The 26,743-nt window shown below is 40.4% G+C and overlaps 1 protein-coding gene across 12 annotated transcripts in view; it reads right to left on the bottom strand.

Moving 5' to 3' along the window:
- ARMC3 (armadillo repeat containing 3) overlaps positions 1-26,743 on the bottom strand; it is a 106,055-nt gene that overhangs the window by 41,464 nt on the left and 37,848 nt on the right. For all 12 annotated transcript variants that reach the window (XM_042991218.1, XM_042991217.1, XM_042991220.1 and 9 more), the window contains 4 exons: positions 23,173-23,367; positions 20,353-20,536; positions 9,350-9,502; positions 9,144-9,249 (listed from right to left, as the gene is read on the bottom strand). In XM_042991218.1, the coding sequence (XP_042847152.1) occupies positions 9,144-9,249; positions 9,350-9,502; positions 20,353-20,536; positions 23,173-23,367 (638 nt within the window). The remainder of the gene's footprint in view (positions 1-9,143; positions 9,250-9,349; positions 9,503-20,352; positions 20,537-23,172; positions 23,368-26,743) is intronic.

Here is a 26,743-nt window from a genome sequence, read left to right as displayed (position 1 = left end):
TGTAGCATAGTGGGGAAATTCTTAGTGACCATTGGATATATTTTTTCCCTTTTCTTTATTCCCTTTATAGAAGGAGGGGAAGAAGAGGAAGTGGAGGAGGGATAACAGGGAAAGGAAGCTGGGAGAAGAGGAAGGAGGGGAGGAAGGAAAGGAGGAAATGAAAGCTCATGCCTCCCAAGCACCCTACTGGAGTTCAAGGAGTCACGGCCGTTCCAGTCTGGAAGAATTCAAAGAGATCAGGAAAGCAAAGAAAAGCATTTCAGTGACGATCTGGAAAAGTTCAGACTCAGACACTGAGCAGGAGGCAGAGAGAAAGAGCAGTTGCAGGAGTGCAGACTAGAAGTTTCCACTGTGGCAAACTCCCTAGGGATGTACAGAGCAGTCCGCTTCGGCGTAGCTCGACCCCACTGCCGTGACCCTGAGCAAAGACCGTGCCTCTGTTTCCTCATCTGCAACGTGGACCTAACAATTATCCCTGCCTCATGGCACTGCTTCGAGGATTTAGTAACATATTCCATTTCAGGAACTTAGCTTAATGCCTGGCCCAACTGTCATCACCACCATTGTCTACTCCTGTTCAGTGAGCCTCGGTGCAGGGATTTTCCCATATCCTGTCTCGATTTCTCGGACCACGGAAAAACACCATATTTCCAAATTTGCCAGTGTGTATGAAATTCTCATTTTCAAACAACTCTTCGGCTAAGTGGTCAAATCTCCAACACTTGCAGGGCTGGAGCTGGGACATTCTCGGGATCCCACCCAAGCCTTTCCCAGTTAGGTGCAGTCAATGATCAAGAAAAGCCATTTCCAGAGAAGAAGAAAACACACAGAAAATGATTAATATGAAACGTCAAGGATAAGTAAAAATGGAATTTATGTAGGTTTTAACTACTGCTTCAAACTGAGAGGGCAAGAGAAAAAAAAATCGCACAATAATTTGATAGTTTTCTAGGAAAATCAGTACTGCTGGGAATTAAACTGGAAAGAGGTACCAGCAACTTTAAAATAAGGTTAATGCAAATGTTGGCGCCTGCTTTCTGGGTAATAAAAGCAGCATAGATAATTTTCTAATTGATCACTTCATGGGATTCACAGAGTTTCACAAAACTGGTAGCCGATAAAGTTTAAACTGTTTGTGAAAGTTGACTAGACAACAAGGAACACAAAATGGGGATATGGAATCAACTTGGTTTACTGCAAAATCCAACTTTTCATTCTTTCTTCAAATCCAGTATGATTTTTTTCCGGCCAGAGAAGGAATCAAGGTAGAAAAGAAAAGTATCCATTCAGTAAACTTGGATGGAAATAACACAAGAATAAATATTAAGGGGTGCCTGGGTGGCTCAGTCAGTTAAGTGTCCAACTTTGGTTTCAGCTCAGGTCATGATCTCATGGTTCCTGAGATCAAGCCCCATATTAGGCTCTGTGCCGTCAGCATGGAGGCTGCTTAGGATTCTCTCTCTCCCTCTCTCTCTCTCTCTGCCCCTTCCCCACTCGTGTTCTCTCTCTCAAAATAAATAAACTTTAAAAAAAAGAAGAAATTTTAAGTTTACCTCAAAGACTCTTCCCATTTATTTCATCTGTTAACTTCAGAAGTCTTTTAAAATGGTAAATAACACATTGAGTTCTTTGAGGGATCAACCTTAATACAAAAGTTTAAAACATCCTTATGCACAAAACTGAATTTCCTAAAAGGTTATGAAACTAGCTTATTTATCTTGTAGGTCGCTCATATTGTGAGCATTCTAATTCAAAGGAGGTAGCATCTTACGACAAAGTGATACTAACAGGCATTTTAACACAAGATATTCTTTTCCACGGTACACAGTCAAGAGCGAAAAATCAACTCTAGAGTAATTACGATAACGATGCGATTAACTGATGCTGTCCAAGCATATTATATTAATCCTGTGTGGTTATATAGCACGGCACATTCTCAGCCACCAGAACTATGAATGTGTCAGAACATTTTTAAACGACTGCCCCTTACAAAGGACCAAAGACAAACTCAAGCATTAACACACTGTTAGTGGTAGAATATTCTCTCTTTAAAAGCAACACAATGAAATGCTTGCCAGATCACAATATTTTAATAATGTTTTAAGCTACTACTTTAGACACACCAGAGGGTGTTTCAAATTAAATTAATGTGTCTTCCACAAAAATACAGAGCAATCTTTCAGTTGCCAATGTTTTGCCCCTCCCCCAACTTCCTCCTTAAGTACCACTAGGGGTCAGTATAAAGACACGGTTCCCTTCACTGCTCGGCAGGGAAAACAGAGCCCTGGAAACATTTTCCCAGGGAAAAACCCTCACGCAATAAAGACAATAACTGTACAGCTGCAGCATTCTTAAGTCTATCTTAGACTGGACACATCGAGTCTATGACATGAGTTTGCATTTTTCGTGAGACCGCATTTTAATTTTGTAAATCACAGTGGATTCGTTCTATAGTCAATGTTTCTTTAGTAACAAAGCAGTCACCGTGACAAGATTACCTCTTCTAAGTGAACCTGTGTGTATTGGGCACAAAGTATGCTCTAGAACAGACGTTAACATTTCAAAGGGTGGGGGGCTCCTGGGTGGCTCAGTCGGTTGAGCGGCCGACTTCAGCTCAGGTTCGAGCCCCGCATCGAGCTCTGTCCTGACGGCTCGGAGCCTGGGGCCTGCCTCGGATTCTGTGTCTCCCTCTCTCTCTGCCCCTCCCCCGCTCGCATTCTCTCTCTCTCTCTCTCTCTCTCTCTCTCTCTCTCTCGAAAGTAAATAAACATTAAAAAACATTTTTTTTTAAATTTCAAAGGGTGGAATGACACAACTCCAGCCATCTCAAAGCCATACATCCCACCTCTTCCTGTAGAAGGGCAGAGATGGAGGTGAACTTTGTGGTGTTTTGCCAACTTTAAGAGAGACTGTTTTTTCTCCTTCAAAAGGACTCTCGTCATTCGGTGCAGCCCCACATGCACAACACAGGCCATTCTAAGAAACAGCGTTGGTCTACACTTGAGTCTACAAATAAAGAGGTATTTATAAAAATAAATATGTATTACCTTCTCCTCACTCTATTTAATGGGATGGGAATGGAAAAAAAAAAAAAAAAGCTTTGAAAGTGCTTTTTATACACACTACAGAGATTTAACATTCCAAGAAGAAAATCACTTCGGGCCAGAATCTTCCCCGATAACACCAATGCCAAATGACTGACAGGGAGTCGGGTCACTGTGAATAAAATGAAGTCCTTTTCTTGAAGTTCTGTGTTAAGTTCTGTCCATGACATACCTTTTAAATGGTTTCTCTACACGTTACATGGCTTTCTTAGGCACGGTACTCCACGAATAATTCTGCTAGGGCTTAAAACTATTCAGTCAATGCTTTATTTCTCCGTTAGTGAAGAGTAATAACAAAATGACAGGTTATCCACAGATAATAAAAAAAAACATTCAAAAGTTCCCAAACTACTCAAACATACACCCGTACAACCTGGGGGCACTGTGGCTCTTTCTGGGATCCCTTTGGGGTATACTCCTTACTTATAGGTCACACAGCAGTAGAAGGGTCCCCACAGAAGAGCTCTTTGACCCTCGTGTCATGGAGACCAGCAGTGGCCCAGTAATCAATCATTTTGGGGGGGGGGGGAGGGGTGGGTAACCATTATATGTGCTGTCATTTAGAACTCTCTTAAGTCACTGCTGTTGTGGAAAGCCCAAGAAGGGGTACAAAAAATTAAAAAAAAAAAAAAAAAGAAATGGAGATAAGAAGGTCTCTAAGCTTAAGGGAAATCACCCAGTTCTTCACGGAGGTAACACAGAATAAGCAGGAAGAATCAGGAGTTAGTATAATCTGTGAACAAACAACGGAGACTAGATTGTGTTTTCTACGGCAAAACCAGTTATTACCTACTTATCTATGGGTATTAATTGTATTATTACTTTTCATATTTTTTAAATGTTTTTATTTATTTTTTGAGAGAGAGTGCAAGCGGGGGAGGGACAGAGAGAGAGGGGGACAGAGGATCCTAAGTGGGCTTTGTGATGACAGCGGAGAGCCGGATGCAGGGCTCAAACCCACGAACTGTGGGACCGTGACCTGAGCCAAGGTTGGAGGCTAAACCAGCTGAGCCACCCAAGCGCCCCTACTCTTTGTATTTTTATTGTATTCCTTGTCTTATTTCCTAAAATAACTGCATCGTTTGAAAGCTATCCTGCCAACAACCATACTATTTTCTAATCTTTTCCTCGTTTACTAATAGCCAAAATTCACTTCGTGTTGGAAAGGAAAACGAAAAACATGAAAGTCTTTTTAGTCTTCAGATAACTCAAAACCTCTAATTCTGATCAGATCCAACAGATGGCAGTGATGTTATAAATTAACAGTTTAAAATATTCTTGTAATGTGTGGACTCTGCTCCTCAGAAGAACGTCAACCACGAATAATAATTCCCTCACTATTTGTGTAAATCATGTACAACTTTAATATGAATAATTGGACAGGAGAGCGCAAGTAAAGATCACTCGAAATTTCGCTGAGATGCTATTTCCTGGATCAAAAATCAACAACTTTCTCCTTTCCAAGAAGTATTACAAATGGAGAATTGTCAGAAAGATTAGCAGTGAACGAAGCAAGGAGAGGTGCCCAAAGTGACTAAATGGGTTACCTTTTCATACAGAATTCATTATTGCTCTTAGGTTTCTATTTTCATCTATTTCTTCCTACAAGGGTTGTCTCAGCCTTCTCACTTTTTATTTATTCGCTTATAAATGATTTCACTTTTCTTTCTCCTTCTATCACTTTAAATAAGCAAATATGGTTAGGGGCGCCTGGGTGGCCCGGTCGGTTAAGCGTCTGGCTCCTGGTTTCAGCTCAGGTCATGATCTCACGGACCTTGAGACTGAGGCCCACATCGGGCTCTGGGCTCACAGTTCAGAGCCTGTTTGGGATTCTCCCTCCCTTTCCCTCTCTCTCTATGCCACCCCCCAACGTGCTCGCTCATGTTCTCTCTCTCTCTCTCAAAATAAATAAACATTAAATAAAATAAGTTAATCTGGCTGTTCTTGTCCTTTTTTTCCTATGCCTTCAAATTGTTATTTTTTTTAAATGTTTGTTTATTTTTGAGAGAGAGTGAGAGTGTACGAGTGGGGAATGGGTAGAGAGAGAGGGGGAACAGAGGATCTGAAGCAGGCACTACACTGTCAGTACAGAGCCCGGCACAGGGCTTGAATTCGTCAATGGCAAGATCACGATGAGCCCGTCGGTCACTCAACCAACTGAGCCACCCAGGGGCCCCTCAAATTGTTAATTTTATTTGTGTTCATGGCCTTTCCATATTTTTATCCACTTTAAGTGATCTTTACCTTGCAGATAATAAAGAATGAAAAGTACAAATAGAAAAGTCTTAGAGGTAAGTTTCCACTGTTGCTTCTGTGGTCCAAATCATGTAAAAACACAACAATACAAACGATCACTTTCTGTTCTCAATTACGGGCATTGGTTGATGTCAGACCTTCTGGTTTTTCACTGTCCTTTCACTTTCCGTCGTGTTTTTGGTGTGAGTCCACTTTCCCCCCCAAATCCGTTGTTACATAAAGGAAATTACGCCAGCATTACGTGTAATCATAACATACCAGAGATCACTCAATGCATAAAACGGGCCTCCAATTCCAGAAGGTGCCCTGACTTTAAGAATTAGAAATCCAGGGGCTCCTGGGTGGTTCAGTTGGTTGAGCATGTGACTCTCCATTTCTGGTCAGGTCGTGATCTCACAGTTTGTGAGTTCGAACCCAACATCAGGCTCTGTCTGCACTGGCAGCAGAGAGCCTGCTTGGGATTCTCTTTCTCTCTCTCTCTCTCTCTCTACCCCTCCCCTGCTCTCTCTCAAAATAAATAAATAAACTTGAATAATAAAAAATTAAAAAAAAATAATTAGAAATCCACTTTAGGCACATTGAGATATGAATGTCAGAGAAGAGGTTGTCTTCTAACAAACAAAATTAGTATTCACAATGCTTAATTGCAAATTTTTCTTTTTAATTAGGCTGGCAATTATCAGGTATCCGAACAGCTACCCACTGCACCTGAAAGACATTAGCTCTGGGTTTTTGCCTTTTCTTACTACTTAGGTGTGGCAGAAAAGCAACATTCTTTCTACCCCCCAATCTCACCCCCCCCAGCAGCAGAGTCACAACTCAGGCCTTCCCCTTCCCCACGTGCCCCCCATGCCCTCACGTGCTGCCCCCCCACCCCAGCAGCTAAGAAAAGTGATCCAAGGCCCTGCTTCTAAAACGTGATGCCAGAAATATTCACCAATGCAGAGTTTAAGCTAATATGTTTTTAAAGACAATCTGAGTAGAATACACTTTTGATTAAAAATAATCAATCATGGTTATTGTCTCTTCTGTTTTGGTTCTAATTAATGCTCTAGGAGGCTTGCTAGAAGGATGGGCAATGTGGTTTATTTGTTTTCATTCCTTTTGGTTGACTGTAGAATCTTTGCCAACTCCAGTCTTCAGCATTTGGCACAAATATGTCAAATCTGACTCCATTTCCTCCCCCAAAACATTCATTTTCAGTATCTTTTAGCTCCAAAAGTCCAAAGTAAAAAGTATATAGGTCTCAAGAGAGACAGATATCCATAGCCATAAGAGATATCTCAAGAGACAACCATTTTCATTCACATCCCATTTCCCATACCAAACACATATTGAAAAAAATGATCAGAATGGACAGTATATAATAGGTTAAAGAAATACCTGCCATTAAAATTTTATAAAAATAAAAATAAATCACAAAAATAAAGAGACGCGTGGCAACATTTAGTCTTAGTTGACCTTTCTGTGTTGACAACATGGAACCATAGAGTCGGATGACAAAGTTCTGTGTCACAGATGACTGAATTGCAAGAGAAAGTCTGAAGGAGCCTCTTTCAGAAGCTACTTCACATCCTAATTTTCTATGATTTTGTATAAAACTGTGAAATTATATAAGCCAGGCAAACTCACATCAAATTAAGACATCTATACACTCTGGAGGCCTATTAAAGTATTTTAGATAATATATCAATCTAAATGCACCCAAGATAGAAGTGTTTTAATGTCACTGGTAAGACTTTTCACTGGCACCACTATCCTGGAACAATGCTATTTTCAAATTGCTACTTATTATGACTCAATATTCTAGAAATTTGTGTACTTTCACATAGATAATGATGACCCTGAATTTAGGAAATTGCTATGTCAAAGATTGGAGCTATTAAAGGAACACAGTTTTGTTCTGATGCTTATCCTCTTTTGGCTGTATTTTAATCGGGCATTGTTAGATTTTTAGTCATTCCATTAAGATCTCATAAAATACTGTGTGGGAGTAGAGAAAGGGAAAGAAAGGGTAGGAAGGGTAAGAAATAGATTAAGTATATGATGGAGGTAGAGGAAGATCGATTTCAAGTTAGAAAAGAGTAATCTCAGCCACAATGCCATAAAGCAATAATACACAAAAGTTAATAACTTACGTATCGTGATGGTGGATTTTATGTGTCAACTTGAGTGGGCGAAACAATACCCAGATAGCTGGTAAAATATTATTTGAGTGCATATGTGAAGGTGTTTCTGGAAGAGGTTAGCATTTGAGTCAGGAGACTGAGTAAAGGTGGCCCTCACCAATGGGGGTGGGCATCGTCTAATCCGTTGAGGGTCCGAATGGAACAAAAAGGTGGCAGGGTGAATTGCTCTCTGCCTAAGCTGGAGCATTCATCTTTTCCAGCCTGGAACACCGGCTTCCCCGGCTCTCAGGCTTTCAGATTCACACTGAATTATACCAAGAGATCATCTTTCCTGGTTCCCCAGTTTACAGATGGCAGATGATGAAACTTCTTGGCCTCCATAATCACATAAGCCAGTTCCTATAATAAACCTTCTCATGTCTGTATATTATGTCCTATTGGTTCTGTTTCTCTAGAGAATCCTTAATAATAAACATACCAAATGAGATACAGGGAGGGTAAATAATTATTTTATTTATGAACGTTTCTTTCAAGAAGTTCTCGCTCTTTTATAAGGCAATCTTCTGTGGAGGAAAGAACACAGATTCCAGATTTAATTTCCAGCTCAGCCATTTTAATAGATGTGTGTACCCAGGAAAATTAGGTAACCTTGCAGAGCCTCGGTTTCCTCATCTGCTGACAGATCATCTTGGTAATTAAAGTTTGTGCTGAATATAGATCACATACCACACTGCTTAGAATATAGAGGGCACTCCTTTCCAATCTTTCCACATAGTGTTTACCCATAAATATATTGCTTTCCATTGACTTTTTTTTAAATTTTTTTTAACATTTATTTATTTTTGAGACAGAGAGAGACAGAATATGAATGGGGGAGGGACAGAGAGAGAGGGAGACACAGAATGGGAAGCAGGCTCCAGGCTCTGAGCCGTCAGCCCAGAGCCCGATGCGGGGCTCGAACTCACGGACCGCGAGATCGTGACCTGAGCTGAAGTCGGACGCTTAACCGACTGAGCCACCCAGGTGCCCCTCCATTGACTTTTTAAAATGTTTCCAGATTTACCTAATATTTATGTCCTTTTAAAATGGGTCTTGTAGGGGCGCCTGGGTGGCTCAGTCGGGTAAGCGTCCTACTGCAGCTCAGGTCATGATCTCACAGCTCGTGAGTTCTAGCCCCATGTTGGGCTCTGTGCCGACGGCTCAGCCTGGAGCCTGCTTGGGATTTGGATTCTGTGTCTCCCCCCTCTTTCTCTCTCTCTCAAAATTAAATAAATAAACTCTAAGAAATAAATAAATAAAACGGATCTTTTAAATTTTCTCTAGATTTATCAAATGTTTCTACAAAGTTGCCTTTAATATTTCCAGCAGCCATCCCGTTTTGTTTCTTCTGGAATCGTCCACAAAAGTTAGACTGTGAGCTGAACCAGATGGCTCACCCATTTTCCCAATCAGCCCGGAAGAGTCAAAATTTTGCAGCATCTTTGAAAATCAGGGCCATCTGATGACTCTGACTTTCATAAGGATTCCTGAGGAGTAACCCAAGAGAGAACATCTGAAAGAATATGTAAATTGCCTGGAAAGCCAAAATATTAAAATGAGAACATCCTGGACTGTTAGATACCCCTAAACAAGTCAGCGTTGAGTTTCTCCTTACTTTGCATTAGCGGGATGGCATGTGGTAAGATTGGCCAGGGCCAGGGAGGCGGCCTCCCTCACTTCTTCACTGTCACTCTTCAGCAGCACGATTAACTGTGGAATCCCTACAGAAAAAGAGAGGGAAGATGTGGTTTTGTGAATACCCAGCTAAACTACAACTGGGGACCTAAAAATGTTCGAAATGGTTTTTTCTGCTTTGCTTACCCTGGTTATTGAAAAATTCCTTGCTGCCCGTATTCTCACACATTGCCGAGATCGCTTGGGAAGCAGCAATTTTAGTTCCGTCGTTTTCAGAACCCAAAAGGGCTACGAGGCATTTTTCAACCTCTTGTTCGTGAAAAAGTTTTCTATTCTCAGCTTTCATAAACCAAAAGGAAAAAAATTAATCAGGATTTTTGCCGCAAAAAACCATGCAAGGGTAACTACTTCCTCATCTAAAATGTGACAGGAGGTTCCAGCCGTTTCTTAGCCTCAGTCACAAAGCTCTACACTAAATAAAATATTCCCCCACTCGACCTCTAGAACACAGTGACTATGCAAAGTGACTTATGAATATTAAAGCTTAAGTTCCTGTTCCCTTGTATGATATCAGTACTAGGGCAAAGAAAATTCTACCATAAGAAAGAGGCAAGTTTCAGATTTAGCGAAAATTTATTTAATGCCTGTCATGCTGCCTGGCACGGTGCCGTGTTCACACAATGCTGTCTTCTCACTAAGGACAAAAACCCTGTTTGGGGCGCCTGGGTGACTCAGTCGGTGAAGCGCCTAATACTAGATTCGGGCTCTGGTCATGATCTCCCAGTTTATGAGTTCGAGCTCGCACGGGGCTCCGTGCTGGCAGGGTGGACCCTGCTTGGGATTCTCTCTCTCCCTCTCTCTGCCCCTCCCCAGCTCTGTCTGTCTCTTTTTCTCAAAGTAAATAAATAAAGGCTTTTTTTTTTAGAAAGGACAAAACCCTGTTTATCTGATGTTTATTTTAAATACAAAACTCAACATTTGAAGAATGCCTAAGACATACAAACTGGCATGCTGGGTACTCAAGAGAAAAGGAGAGAAGTGGAGAAAGTAAAAATGAATAAAAGAGAATGAGCCCAAGTCTTCGGGATTTATAATCTTATATCAAAAAATCATAATCATTTTTGTCTCAAGTTACAATAAATGCTGTTGCAGCAAAAATTACAATAAATATTTAATTGCCAAATTGCCATTGATATAACCTAAACATACATTAGCATGGTTTTTTTTTTATTTGAAAACAAATAAAATTGTGACTCTAAGAACATACCATGATATTCACCCCATTATGAAACACTTAATGAAAAATCAAAGTATTTTCAATGTTCTTTTTGTTCCCTACTGTTTTTCTCTTGATTTCCTTTCGTTTTTTTAAATAAATGACAACCTCATTACTATACTAAGCAAGCACTGCATTAAACTAAATTAGAACGTTAAAACCTCATTTTTTTGTTTTGTGTTCTACAGCTATTTTTAAATTTTTATTTTTATTATTTTAATGTTTTTATTTTTAGAGAGAGAGAGACCCCACAAGTGGGGGAGCAGGGCAGAGAGAGAGAGAGAGAGAGAGAGAGACGGAATCTTAAGACAGAATCTCCATGCTGTCAGGTCAGAGCCCGACGTGGGGCTTGATCTCACAAACCATGAGATCATGACCTGAGCCAAAATCAAGAGTCACATGATCAACCAACTGAGCCATCCAGGCATCCCGTAAGTTACTCTTTATTAAAGGCATGTACTAGAAAAAAGATATATTAAACCAAACTCAATTTTAATGCCATAAGAGGAATCAGAGACTAGCTTGAAAAGAACCAGCTTACAAATAATTCTTTGCTAATTTGTTTACAGTCCTCCAAAAAGCGTCATCGTAGGTTTGACTTTCCATTAATTACCCTTTGAAGTCAATTTACGTGGTTAAAATAGAAGAACGTGTAAGATATGCTCTTAGGATGTTGATATACGTAAGAGGAGACTATTCTGTTAGAATAAAAAATCTCTGCAAAAACCGCCCTACTAATTTCGATCGTATGTGACTTCTGCACGAGGAACTAATTCATCGTTTACATATATTACAACTAACTTGTGTTTCTAGGAATATTCTCAGAACTTATCATAACTGCTTGTCCACTTTAAAGTTAATAGAGGATCTCTGTCTTCTTTTAACCGTGAGTTTTTTCAAATTGCCCCCTTTTTTGCAGAAGCGGAACCACATTCACATGTCACCACCTTTGCAATCACTTTTGGCCTTTGTTCATTCCAAACACAGCAACCTGGTCACAACTGGCACTGGCTACATCACTAACACTTCTGTTCATTTGTCTTAAACCAATTATGAACCATGTCCTGTAATCCTATCGTTTTAATCCCTTGCTCCTTTCACTTAAACTGAGGATTCAGGCAGGTCATGACTGTTTTACTTTTGTAAATGGTGCGATTAATACTTAAATCTCAAGTATGTGGCTTCTGAAAGGTTTTAAAATATATGTAGTCCTGATTAGTATTCCCTGAATAAAAAAGATCTGAAACTCTTCTAGAGTCTTTGACCTAAAATGCTTAGATTCATAATTAAGATTTCCCTGATAGCTCTAAATTCACTTTACTAAACAGAACACTCTGAGCATAAATTCTACCAGGAAAATCAGCCAGAAGAATTAATTTGTCAAGACTAACTTTGGAGTATGTGGTTGTCGCATTCAAAAACCAGTATATACGCAATTCTTGGAAATATCTTTTTAAAAATAATCTAAATACCACGGGCAATTAGTTTCTCAGCCCTGCTGGGAGTGTTCTCAAAATCCAGCTGCGTTCACCAAACCTCAAAAGTGCTGACTGCAGTGTGGCCATAATAGATTTAAAAGATGAATTAACATATTAACCAAGTACCTTCACTGAATTGCTGCACCGAGAAGTAAAGTATTTATGTTTTAATTATACAGATAATAAAGATGGCAAGGTAATTATGCTACTAATAGAGTAATGTCCTTTAAAGATAACATTTGTGCAGTATCACTAAAATAAAAAGCGTGAGGCTTTGTAACTGGAAATAAATCTGCACGTAATGATGCTTTTCTTCACCCGTGCTCTGGGGAAGTTGCTATGGCGCCACCTTTGCTCCTGCTGAGATGTTAATGTCAGTTCATAAACCTCCTGGCAACGTGGTAATTAACACCTTCCTCCTCCCGGTCCCAGGTCAAAAACTGACTGATCTGGGCTTTCGACTGTGGGGGCGCATGTTAAAAAGTACTCAACAAACAAAATTTAAAGAATGTGTATTAAGGGGCGCCGGGTGGCTCAACGGGTTAAGCGTCCGTCCAACTTTGGCTCAGGTTATGATCACACGGTTGTGAGTTCGAGCCCCCCATTGGTCTCTGTGCTGAAGCTCAGAGTTCAGAGCCTGGGGCCTGCTTCGGATTCTGTGTCTCCCTGTCTCTGCCCCTCCCTTGCTCTCTCTCTCTCAAAAATAAATAAACATTAAAAAAAAATTTTTTTAAAGAATATGTATTATGTGTCTGTGTGTTTTTGACGTGCAATGACAATGCATTCCCTAACTTACAAAACATTTTTGATGATGAAAAAGTAAGAAAGTTTTACGTGAATACTGATGGTTACATTATTCTTAATAACAGCATAAGGAGCAATATTTGTGAAAACCTACTTATAAATGGAGTTTTCTAACTGTGCAAATATCTTCTCTCATTCAGTAGGTTGTCTTTTAGTCTTGGCGATTGTTCCCTATGCTGTGCAGAAGCTTTTCATTTTGATGTAGTCCCAATAGCTTATTTTTGCGTTTGTTTCCCTTGCCTCGGGAGACATCTAGAAAAATGCGGCTACAGCTGATGTCAGAGAAATTACTGCCTGTGCTCTCTTCTGGGGTTTTCTAACTGTGGAAAATTATTTTGAGACTTCATGATTATTTACTTCCAATACAGAAATATTAGGAGAGAACTTTGTTATTCCTTAGTAAGTTTTTAGTTTTTCATTGTCACTAGTTAATATAAAATAAAGCCTCCTAGATCTGGCTGGGTCTGGCAGAGAGAAGTCAAGGCAGGCAACATTTGGTATAAAAAGGGGTAGATAAGAAACACAGGTAGGGCTTGAAAAGAAGGCACAGTATAGAAGGGATGCAGGGAAGAAGAGGTGGTTATCGTCGATCTGGCCAAGTAAACAGCGTAAGGAAGTAAATAAGCAACAAATAGAAGAGATCATCAGGTAAACGATGCGGCTGTAGGATTGAAGAGTTGGGAAGTCGATGTCAAATCCTACAAGGACTGTTTTGGCAGAATGGGAGAAGCTGAAGTCTCATGCAGTCAGTCGAGGGATGGAGATGAGATGAAGAGGTGAAGTTATTTACAATTAACTAGTCTTTCAAAGAAGTCGATTGAGAAGAAAAGGGGGGAAATAGGGGGCCGTGGGTCAGGGACAAGTCGGGAAGAAACAAATTTCTGTAAACTACTCCTGGTCAATGAACAATTATGGGCTCCTCAGAATGTTCTAAATTTGTATCAGTTTCCTCCTATATAACCACTAGGACCAGGAGAAAATAGCACCCCAGTGTTGTAATGCCACATTAGTGGGAAAGCGTCATCATCATCCAAAACTGGGCTAAAGGACTCCATTGCCGTCTCAGTTGACGGGGTAAATAAGCAAGGGCATCCTGCAGGTCTTGTCTGATTATTGTAACTAGGCCTAGTTGATGAAAAAAAACCATCAAAACATTAAAAACCACAATTAGGAATGTGTAATAGGTATGGAAGAAAGAGAACAGAGACGGGCTAAAATAATAAATATTCCTGGGGAAAAAAAAAACAGTAAATAAAACAAAAGTAATAACCAAAAGTATAATAGGAAAAAAGTTTCCTAAGTTAGAAAACAAAAAACAGATCCCAAACCACGATTCAGTAGATGACAAGACTTTTCTGTTTCAGGCAGAGAGAGGGGGTGGGTATGTGTCAGACACATTTTGACAAAGTTTTTTTTAACTTACAGGATAAGGGATTCAGCACAAATACAAAAAGAAAATATTTTCTATAAAGAAGAATGGAAATCAGACTGCCCTTAGACTCAGATGCTACAAAAACAAGGTTCATAGAAAATTGGAGAAAATGCTGTGATGTAACAGTTCCAGACCCAGCCAAACTGTCCTATATGCTTTTTTCCTAAATAAAATCTTAAGAATGGGCATGTTTTATCATGAGAAATTTACAATGTACATTGAAGTGGATTCAATATGTAAATAAGTGTGGAAAAAATTGAGTGTATAACGGCAAAATGATCCATAAAAAAGAGAATTATATAGATTTTTTAAAATGTATTTATGTATTCATTTTTTACAGAAAGAATGCATGGGGGAGAGAGGCAGAGGGAGAGAGAAAGAGAGAGAGAGAGAAAGAGAGAGAGAATCTCAAGCAGGCTCCACACTCAGCCTGGTGCGGAACTCGATCCCACAACCCGATCGCGACCTGAGCTGAAATCAAGAGTCAGATGCTCAACTCACTGAGCCACCCAGGTGCCCCCAAATTACATAGATTTTTAGAGAAGAAAATCTATAACCCCCCTATGAAATTTACAAACATCAGGAAAGGGAAGAGTTATGGAAGCAAAAAAGTTAAATGTCTTCAATAACTATAGCCACTCTATCTTTAAAAAAGTCATTTAAAATTTCCTTGCATCTATATAACAAAAAAAGGATGAAAGCAAATAAGACAACATAGAAAAATGAAAAGCCGAAAACAGCAAACACGGTCAGGAAGAAGGTGAAACAAATACAATAGTTGTAGAAATAAACCTAACTATGGTTCATCCCCTTGCCTCTGGATCTAGCGAGTGATGGTTTCACAATATTGTTAATCTGTGGGGACCTCGCTATCCCTTGTTTGTTCCCTTAACCCTGACTGTACTTCTGAAAGTAGTCCCTTCATGTGTCTCTTTATTTAACTCATCTGGAGTTTAAAGAGCTGGTAATACACCTTTTTGTCTAGTCAACAAGCATTTATTCCCTTATTTTATTCATTGTTTACCTTTATCTTCTAGAACAGTGCCTTGCATATAGCAGGCATACAATAAATATTTGCTAAGTAGTAGGCAAAGAGATCCATAGATCATATACTAGGCCTCGGTGACAATGCAATATTATTTTCAAAGCAAAACTTGCATTTTTTAAACTACAAATCAAAAAAATGTTAGAATTTAAAATGGGAGACTTTGAACTCTGGGTCCTGCTGGAGAAATGGGATCTGGGGCTCACTGTAGGTCTTTCACTCAAGGGTTGGCCCAGTTTGCTGATATGGTCAAAAGGCTGATTAAAATCCTTGCTTCAATAGCACTGCTGGGAATTTACCCAAGGGATACAGGAGTACTGATGCATAGGGGCACTTGTACTCCAATGTTTATAGCAGCACTCTCAACAATAGCCAAATTATGGAAAGAGCCTAAATGTCCATCAACTGATGAATGGATAAAGAAATTGTGGTTTATATACACAATGGAATACTACGTGGCAATGAGAAAGAATGAAATATGGCCTTTTGTAGCAACGTGGATGGAACTGGAGAGTGTGATGCTAAGTGATGTAAGCCATACAGAGAAAGACAGATACCATATGGTTTCACTCTTATGTGGATCCTGAGAAACTTAACAGAAACCCATGGGGGAGGGGAAGGAAAAAAAAAAAAAAAGAGGTTAGAGTGGGAGAGAGCCAAAGCATAAGAGACTGTTAAAAACTGGGAACAAACTGAGGGTTGATGGGGGGTGGGAGGGAGGGGAGGGTGGGTGATGGGTATTGAGGAGGGCACCTTTTGGGATGAGCACTGGGTGTTATATGGAAACCAATTTGACAATAAATTTCATATATTGAAAAAATAAAATTAAATTAAAAAAAGAAAAAAAAAAGGTTTTGCACCCATAAAAAAAAAATCCTTGCTTCATAAAACTGAAATTGAAAATAATCCTACGATAACCAAATCTTTATATTACATAAAATGATGGTGCATGTTTCTAAAATGCTGTTCGTAATATACATCACCCCACTTCAAAGAGGATATCATGAATAAGAGAAAATCCAGAAAAAGTAAGAGAATGATCACAGGATAGCATAAGGACATGATGTATGGGGAAAGGCTAACTGAAGATTCTTCCGTCTGGAAAAATAATGGTTAAAGGAAACATGAAAAAAAATCACAAATGGCATAGATGAAATCAATACAGATTTAGTCATTTGATTCTAAAATAGTGAGGAGACACAATTTGGAACTGGGATGTAGTCATTTTAGAACTAACATAAGGAAGTAGATTCATAAAACATTAAGCGCCAGATGGGATTTAAAGACTATCTGGTTGAGTTTCTTTGTATTACAAATAAAGAATGGATTTCACCAAATGGTGCTAGGAAAACTGGATTTCCACACGCAAGAGAATGAAGTTGGACCCTACCACACCATACACAAAAACAACTCAAAAATGGATCAAAGACCTAAACATAAGAGATAAAACTATAAAATTTTTACAAGAAAACATAGGGGAAATTTTTCATGACATTGGATTTATTAATGATTTTTTGGAAATAACACCAACGGCATAGGAAATGAAAGAAAAACGAGATAAATTGGACTCCACCAGAATTAAAAACAGTGCATCAAGGGACACAATCAATAGTATGAAAAGGCAACCCACGGAATGGGAGAACATGTTTGCAAACCATACATCTGATAAGGAGTTAATATCCCTAATATAGAAAGAACTCCTACAACTCAATAACAACCTGGTTTAAAAAAAAAAATGGGCAAAGGATTTAAATAAGCCTTTCTCCAAAGAAAATAAGCACATGGAAAAAAAAAGCTCAACGTCACTGATCATTAAAGGAATACAAACTAAAACACAGTGAGACACCACTTCACACAAATGAGTATGGCTACTAACTAACTAACTAAATAAATAAATTAAAAAAACAGCAAGTATGGGTGAGAATGTGGAGAATTGGAATGCTTGTGCCCTGTTGGCGGGCGTGTACAATGGGTGCAGCTGCTGTGGAAAACAGTATGCAGTTCCTCAACATATTTAACACAGAATTACCATATGATCCAGCAATTCCAGTCATGAGTATATACCCGAAATAACTGGAAAGCGGGGACTTGAAAAGCTATTTGTATATGTATGTTCATAGCGGCATCATTCACAATAGCCAAACAGTAGAAGAAACCCAAGTGTCCATTAACAGATGAACAGGTCAACAAAATGTGATGTATACATACAGAATACTATGTAGCCTTAAAAGGGAAGGAAGTTCTTTTTTTTTTTTTTTGAATTTTTTTTTTTTTACATTTATTCATTTTTGAGAGACAGAGCACAAGCAGGGGAGGGGCAGAGAGAGAGGGAGGCACAGAATCCGAAGCGGGTTCCAGGCTCCCAGTGGTCAGCACAGAGCCCGACACGGGGCTCGAGACTCACAAACCACGAGATCATGACCTGAGCTGAAGTCCGATGCACAACCGACTGAGCCACCCAGGCGCCCCAAAGGGGAAGGAAGCTCTGATGCATGCTGGGACATGGAGGAACCTGAGATGGGTCACGCCAAGTGAAATAAGCCAGTCACCAAAGGACTAGTATTTTACAGTTCCACTTGTATCAGTACTTAGAATAGTCAAAATCACAGAAACAGAAAGGGTGGTGGTTGGTGGGGACCACAGGGGGGGAGAAGTGGGGAGTTCTTGCTTCATGGGTACAAGCTGTCTGTTCTGCAAGACGAAAAGAGCTCGGGAGATGCACGGTGGAGACGGCGGCCCAACAGCGTGAATGTACTTAATACCGCTGAGCTTAAAAATGGTTAAGACGCTAAATTTAACATTATGTATATCTTGCTACCATTTTTTTTTTTTAAAGACTAGAACTCATTTCCTTTCCTTTAATCAACACCAGCTTCTCTTCTTTGAGTTCCCCATTTCTGTGAATGGCACCATTCTACTCCCAGCTGTCCTAGCCAGAAACCTGGTCTTGTCCTTGACATCACCTTCCTCCTCCAACCCATGTGGTCACTCATCGAACACTTATGGACCGACCCTCCCGATGTGCCAAGCACTGTCATGGGGGTTCTCCTTGCAAATGTCTGTTTCAGGAAACGTTCACCTTCCACCTAGATGCCACAGCAGTCCTCTTCCTGGTCTTTCTGGGTCCGGTCCAGCACACTTCGAATCTCTCCCCCACTTTGCAGCAAGAGAGCTCTTTCTTTTAAAAGTGAGCATCTGCAATGGTCCCTCACCTTTCTAAGCCACTTCAATGGCTCTTTGTTGCCATCAAAATAAGGTCCAAAGTCCTTACTTGGCTTCTATCGCGCATTAGCATCTGGCTCCTCATTACTTCCACAGCCATCACTTCCAATTTTCTGCTGCATTCTATTCACTAGCCGTTCTGAAAACTTTCAGTTCTAGAATTTACTATGCTCTGTCCCTCCTCTGGCCTTTATACCCTGTTCCTTCTCCTTAGAGCACTGGTGATCCTTCTCCATCCCACCAGGACCTTCTTTGCCCAATTTCTATTATTTACTTTATGTCGTGGCTGGTAAATTACTTATGTCGGGAAAACCTATCTGATCCAACCTGACTTTAGGTGGCCCTCCCAGGTGATCCTGTCCTTCCACCATCAAGCACAGTGTGATCACCTGCTTCCTTGCCCCTTCTGGGTTTATTGACCCAAAGGGGGGGGGGCTCAATAAATAATTAGTAAATGAATTAGTAAATAGGTCCAGAGAGGCTGTGGTTCATTCATAGTTACAACTTAGGTCATTGCACTGCAGGTAGTGGGACCAGTGGTAAAACTAGACCACCAGGGACTCTCCACCCAGGGCTCTTCCCACTGCTACGTCACACGATGGGTCATAAATTCATGAAACTCACTATCCCAAGAGGGGCTGTGACTGGCTTTAAATGGTCCAACCACACAAAAGAGAAGTCGCAAAAATTTTGGCTTTGATATCGTCTGTCTCTTGCCATCATCCTCTCTTTTGGTCTTTGACAGCTAAGAAGACCTGGGATAGCTGGAAAACAGAACTGACCAGGCACAATAAGGTCTAAGTTCCATTTGATAGAACACCGAGCCAAGCAACTTTTGCCAACATTAAAAACCTTGATTTTACAACCTGTCTAGATTTGGCATTCATAACGCAACTCACAAGTCCCCTCTATATTAACTCCGTACTGGACGGTGACATTCGGCTTACTGCTGTAAAACTCTGCCTTGAAGAACTCAGTATGGATTGAAAAGGAAGTGGGTCCCATAATATACACATAGGCATATATATGTACAGATGTGGGTGCCTATGTTTAGAAACAAATCATTTAAACTAGTCAAAACTGTCATCATTTAGAAGAGGAGTGATGTGGAAGGAGGAAAATAAAATCACATCTTTTATTAAATAAAATACTCCAAATATACATAAATTAAAACTATAATTTCATCTTCAGTGCTTGTGATGTAATTAATCTCTCATATTTTACAGATTTATGCCAACATAGCTTGCCACTGAAATGAAAATTGTATTATGTATACAGTGTGAGCATATTATTTTTCCCAGCCATATCACATGGCTATATCACTGCCTGTCTCCAGCTGAAGTTGAAATTACTGTACAGATATCATTCTGAACGTGGGTATATTGAAACAACGTTTTTTAGGATCACAAGCAAGGCATGGATTCTATAAAGTCTCAGAATCAAGGGGGAAATAAAGGCTTAACTTAGGAATGAATTGCTTTAAAAAAAAGATGCATAATTAAATCATATTGAGTTAATTATGTCCCTGACAAAGCAATTTCTACTTTTACTAATTGGCATTGAGATGAATCTTGACCTTAAATAGTAAGCACTATTCTCCAACGTTCATTTAAAAGCCGACAAATACTGGGGTGCCCGGTTGGCTCAGTTGGTTAGGCGTCCCACTCTTGACTTCGGCTCAGGTCATGATCTCATAGTTCATGAGATCAAGCCCCGCGTCGGCACAGAGCCTCCTTGGGATTCTTTCTCTCCCTGTCTCTCTGCCTCTCCCCCACACGTGCACGCACACACACGCTCTCCCTCTCTCTCACAAGAAATAAACTTTAAAAATTAATTAAAAGCAGACAAATACTCTAGTGCTTGTTAGTACTAATCAAAGCCAAGAATACAAGAGGAAGCATGTGTGCTTAGTATATATAAAATGAGACATACGATCATAAGCTGCTTTAGTAATTGCTTTTGCTGCATTCTTCTGAATATCAGGAATTGTAGAATTTTCTGCAAAGGACAGGAGCTTCTTAAGACCCCCGGTCTGCTGAATCAGCACCAAAGTATCCATATCTTCAAGGCAATTGGCTATCACGGAAAGCGCTTCTATATGAAGGTCATTCAATTCCTAATAATAAAAGCGAATACAACTTCAGAAAATTGTAGTGAAAGAAATTGACACTTCCCAAATTTTACTACAAGACGAAGGTCAGTCAGAACATAACCTCGTTAACGCTGCTGTGACAGATGCCCAAGGAAGCAGTTCTGTTTAGTTATCATAACATCACTCTCCCTCACAGTTTGCCCCGTCTCTTCTTGCTCCCCCTGCTCCAAAACGTTTCACAGATACAGGATCATTTTTTCACAGATAAAGACGCTTGCAGCAATACTAGCCCAGTGGAGTTGCTCATACAACCTCGTACCGCCAACCATTTTAAAATCCGAAGAAAATATTCTTTGAAAAAGCAGACAGGAGCTGAAGGAAAGCATATTCCCTAAAATCTCCAGCCGGTCGAGGGAAGTGTTGTAAGTCTGTGACTTCTTGCCTCCACTATCATGGGCTCCAACACAGCAATGCTTCTGGTCAGGGAGCTCTCTTCACAGCAAACCAAGGGTGACAGTGGGTCCATGCCCATATCCCACCATCCCGAAGCAGCTGGCTCAACAGAGTGGCCTTTTGAAGACAGTTACGGTGCCAGTGAAGTGGGTGGCGATACCTGGCAGGGCCGGGGCACGGTTCTCCACTTTATACACGTTCTGAGTCAGTGGCCAATATACGGTGCTGGATCTCCCATAGCCAGTGATGGTGGGTCGAGGAATCAGGGGGTGGAAACGGGTGTCGTAGCACTGTTACCCCCTAGTGGCCCATTAGCCATATCTTTGCTTGTTCTCTCCCAGAACTCATGCTCTGTTGGCCTAGAGGTCTTAGTTCCAAAGGAGAGAACGCTTCCGCCAAGAGGCACGACAATGATTCCACTGGACTGGAAGTTAAAACTTCCCCCGGCCACTTCGGCCTCCCCATGCCTCCACATAAGCAGGCAATGAAGGAAGTTACCGGGCTGCTAGGGTGGCTGATCCCAACTACCAAGGGGAAACTGGACTGCTACTCCACACCAGAGTGTATCCGGAATACAGGAAGAAGAGTATATCTGGGATACAGGAAGTCCTTCGGGTATCTCTTAGTATTACCATGCTCCGTGAATAAGGTTGAAAGAAAACTACAATAACCTAATCCAAGCAGGCCTCCTGAATGGCCCAGACCCTCAGGTATGAAGATACGGATCACCCCACCGGGTGAAGAACCACATCCGGTTGAAGTGCTTGCTGAAGGAAAAGGAAATGTGGAATGGGTAGTGGAGGAAGATAGTTATCCATACCAACTACCACCATGTGGCCACTTGTAGACAAGAGGGTTGTAACCGCCATGAGTATTTCTTCCTTATTTTGCTATGAGTGTGTATGTGTGCGCGCGCGTGTGTGTGTGTGTCTGTGAAATAGTGTGGGTATTTTTTCCCTCTCTTATCCCCTCAGGCAACATAAGATGTATTGACTTTACAAGTTAGTAGTTATTCTTAATTTTACTTCATAGTATTTAAGTTACAGGATATCAAGGAGAAGACTAAATATCCCCCAAGGACATTGCATCCTCTTCTGGGGAAAGGGTTAGTATATTCTGGTTGTACACAGGATAGTTACATCATGCTAGGCATGCAAGGACCTTGCTATTGCCTTGATTTTGAGATTAAGTAGGATTTAAGGAGATATGTATGGAAGCCAAATTGACTCGTGATGATTAATTTTCATGTTTTAACTTGGCTAGGCCACGGTATCCAGATATTTGGTTAAACGTTATTCTAGATGTTTCCATGAAGGTATTTCTCTAGATGAACATACTATATAAATCAGTAGACTAAGTAATGCAGATGATTCTCCCCAATGGGGAGTAAATAACCCTTCCTGCTTTATCCTAGAGAAAACTATGGCTGATAAAGCCTAAAAGACTAATTCTAGGTATTTCAGGAAATCATGAAGAAGATCCTAAACAAGAATTTAAAAATCTTAAATTTCTAAACCAGAAGAATAAAAATATCTTATTTTTTAAATTTAAATTCATTTAGAGAGCAAGTAGGGGAGGGGCAGAGAGAGAAGGAGACAGAATCCCCAGCAGGCTCTGCACTGTCAGCATGGAGCCCAATGCGGGTCTTGAACTCACAAACCGTGAGATCCTGACCTGAGCTGAAGCCAAGAGTCAGACGCTTAACCAATGAGCCACCCAGGTGCCCCTCAAAAAAAGTCTTTTTTTTTTTTTTTTAACAGTTTGGCTGCTTCTTTTTTTTTTTTAATTTTTTTTTTAACGTTTATTTATTTTTGAGACAGAGACAGAGCGTGAACAGGGGAGGGGCAGAGAGAGGGAGACACAGAACCTGAAACAGGCTCCAGGCTCTGAGCGGTCAGCACAGAGCCCGACGCGGGGCTCAAACTCACGGACTGTGAGATCATGACCTGAGCCGAAGTCGGACGCTTAACCGACCGAGCCACCCAGGCGCCCCAAAAAAGTCTTTTGTAATGGCCTCTATCATTAATCTGATTTAACCATGCTGATAAACAATGTAGCAATAAACAAATTAATTAATCCATTTTACTGAACACTATGCTTAAATATAATAAAATTTTATTTTAAAAAGCATTCTACATTCGGATTTTATAGCAACATGTAGGAGAGATACATTTCTTCATAGAAAGTTGAATGAAAGTTTCAAATACCTTAGTTTCTAGGATTTTAATAAGGTGGTCCACTCCTTGATTGTCTCTCAGCGTTGTTCGTGCCTCCTTATCATTTGTAATAATACCTAAGGTTTTGAGAGCCAACAACTGAATAACTGGATATTCTGACTTCAAGAGATCTAATATAGGGGGGATTGCATTTAGTTCTTGAAGTGCCGCTCGACACTGAAAATCCTGCCATGAGATACAAATGATCAAATAAGTAAAATTTAAAGCAAAATATAGTCAGTCACAAGAATGGAGAACCTCTATGGTCTAACAAAGGACATTGTAAGTTTTAAATTTCCCATCTTTTATTCCAGATTCCCTTCCAAAGTCACTCACACAGTAAGTAAGAAAAACTCTCCATCGACAACACCTAAATATTCATTTTAACTATGCAGACATTGTCAATAACAAGAAGTAGATGTGATCTATGATTTTTGCAGTACCTATTGTTTCTTTATTATCCAGCAAAGTCCTTTCGTTACTAACAGCACTACAGTAAATCTGCGCATAATCAAATTCTTTTCACACTCTATACCCTGTTTCAAATAGTATTTGATAAAATGAAATGATGCCATCAGTTCCTTATTATCTTCATCCAAATGGATTATTTATGAAATGCTTACATGCACACAGTGCTGCTGGCAGGCCCTGTGCACGCAAATTTATACCAGGTTGAGTTCAGACACATGACCTTTATACAAGACGTTTATAATATCAAGGGGTCGTTAGAGTCTAGGTGAGTTGCTCTGCCCTGTGTGTCTGCAATTCTGTGTATGTGAGTGGTGGGGAGAGGGCTAGTTGGGGTGAACAGTGGAGAAAACCAAGCAAAAAGTCATGAAAAGCGCCCAAACTCTGACTACTAATCATGACACTTAAAATCAAAATATCATACATGTCAAATAGTATTAAGGTGGAAAAGGTCCCATTAACAGCTTAGCTTTTCTCTATCCATCCTTCAGTGCATGCTTCCTACAGGCATAAAAACTGTAGAAAGTTGTTTGCTGTGGGTTGAATTGTGTCCCCCCAAAATATATGTTGAACTCCTAACCCTCGGTATCTCAAAACATGACCTTATGTAGAAACAGGGCCAGTAGAGATGTTATTAGTTAAGATAATGTCATAGTGGAGCAGGGTGGGTACTTAATGGTGTCCTTAGAGGACTGGGGTCTTTAAAAGAAGAGGAAGCATGGGGTGCCCTGGTGGCTCAGTTGGTTGAGTGTCCGACGTTGGCTCAGGTCATGATCTCAGTTTGTGAGTTCGAGCCCCGCGTTGGGGCTCAGAGCCTGCAGCCTGCTTTGGATTCTGTGTCTCCCTCTCTCTCTGCCCCTCCCCTGCTCACTCTCTGTCTCACTCTCTCTCAAAAAGAAATAAACATTTAAAAAAAATTTTTTTTTAATAAATAAGAGGAGGCACAACAGAGGGAGAGATTGCAATGATGGCAGCTGTACATCAATGACCGCCAGGGATTGACGGCCACCACCAGAAGCTAGGAAGAGGCCGGGAGGATGCTTCCCAGAGCGGCCGTGGGGGCAGGGCCCTGCTGACACCTCAAGGTCGGACCTCCAGCCTCCAGCACTGAGAGAAATTCCTGTTGTTTTAAGCCGCTGTGTCTGGGGTAGTTTGTTAGGCGGTCGGAGGAAATTAACATGCTGTTATTCACCAGTACTTCTGTTGTGAAGAATAGTGAAGGCAAGTCTTTTCATTTCTCTTTGATTAAAAAATTATAGGGAAGTAAGAGCTATGAGGAGTCTTGGGATGAAAGATACTAACCCACTGACTGCGTTATTTAGGCCTGTGGGATAAGAGAAGGGGGACAGTGGAGCAGGGAGGAGCCAGGGTAGAGGCCAGTGAGTGCCCAGCCTGGGGCAATGACTTCTGAGGCCGGGAATGCTCTTGCCGCCTTCGGGCATAGCCCATTTGTCTCTCTTTCTATATAATTTGTCTCGATACTCCACCTCTCGGTGAACTCTCCTTTACCTTCACTTCACTATCTCTTCCTTTTATATTCTACTGCTAGCTCTTTCAAATGGCGTTTTGGTATTTTCAGTTGATCTAAGCAAAGCTAATCAAATGTGTGTGCGAATTGTTCAGGAACCTGAGCAGCAAAAGAAACAGAGAAGGCTGTTCAAAGTGTCAGGAAGCTGACCTGCTGTGGGGGGGTGGTGCCTTGAGGGGCTGCGGGAGGGGTGGGGACACAGGACAGCACAGGTAGAAGAGGCCAAGGCAGGCTGTTTCTTTCCATAACAAAGGAAAAACAGTTCGGTGACAAAGCACCTTGCAATTATGGACAATGAGCTCTGTTCAGCATACTCAACTCATTGGGTCTTCACCAATAAATAAGTCTAATCCAAAAATCTTGGTACACTGAATACGGCATGCATTGCATCCAATGTGCTTAGATCACCAAGGTTAGGTCAATAAGTCTGCATGGGTGAAATCTCGTTCAATGTATTAGATTCCACGTTTCAAGAAGAAATACATTTATCTACTTTCATCCTGCCTTAATTTGCAAGCCATTCTATTCTTTGAAAATTTACATACACTTCTAAAATGCCCTTTCATAGACCTGTACTCTGAAAACGATGAAACATTGAAGGAAATTGAAGACAACACAAAGAAATGGAAAGATATTCCATGTGCATGTATTAGAAAGAACAAATACTGTTAAAATGCCTATACTACCCAAAGCAATCTCTACATTTAATGCAATCCTTATCAAAATGCCAACAACATTCTAGAACAGACAATCCTAAAATTTGTATGGAACCACATAAGACCCCAAATAGCCAAAGCAATCTTGTAAAAGAAAAACAAGATGGGAGGAACCACCACTCCAGGCTTCAACGTATATACAAAGCTGTAGTAATCGAATAGGATGGTAACTGACACAAAAGTAGACACCCAGATCAATGGAACAGCATAGAAAACCCAGAAATAAACCCACAATTGTATGGTCAATTCACCTTTGGCAAAGGATACAAAAACATCCAAGGGGAGAGAGAGTCTTTTCAATAAATAATGTTGGGAAAACTGGACAGTAACATGCAAAAGAATGAAACTGGGCCACGTTCTTACACCATACACAAAAATAAACTCAAAATGGATTAAGGACCTAAATGTGAGACAGGAAACCATAAAAATCTCTGAATAGAGCACAGGCAATTATTTCTCTGACACTGGCCATAGCAACACCTTTCCAGATATGGCTCCTGAGGCAAGGGAAACAAAAGCAAAAATAAACTATTGAGACCACATCAAAATAAAAAGTTTATACAAGCAAAGGAAACAATCAACAAAACTGAAAGGTAACCTTCCGAATAGGGGAAGGTATTTGCAAATGGCATATCCAGTAAAGGGTTAGTATCCAAAATACAGTATATAAGGAACTCACACAATTCAACACCCAAAAAACAAATAATCCAATTAAACATGGGTAGAAGTATGAACAGACACTTCTCCAAAGAAGACATCCAGATGGCCAACAGACACATGAAAAGATGCTCAACGTCACTCACCATCAAGGAAGTGCAAATCAAAACTACAATGAGCTATCACCTCACAC

The sequence above is a fragment of the Panthera tigris genome, chromosome B4 (assembly GCF_018350195.1).
Source record: "Panthera tigris isolate Pti1 chromosome B4, P.tigris_Pti1_mat1.1, whole genome shotgun sequence".
In the NCBI taxonomy this organism is placed as follows: Eukaryota; Metazoa; Chordata; class Mammalia; order Carnivora; family Felidae; genus Panthera; species Panthera tigris.
The sequence above is the reverse complement of the archived record's forward strand: the minus strand, read 5'-3'. Positions and strand labels throughout refer to the sequence as shown.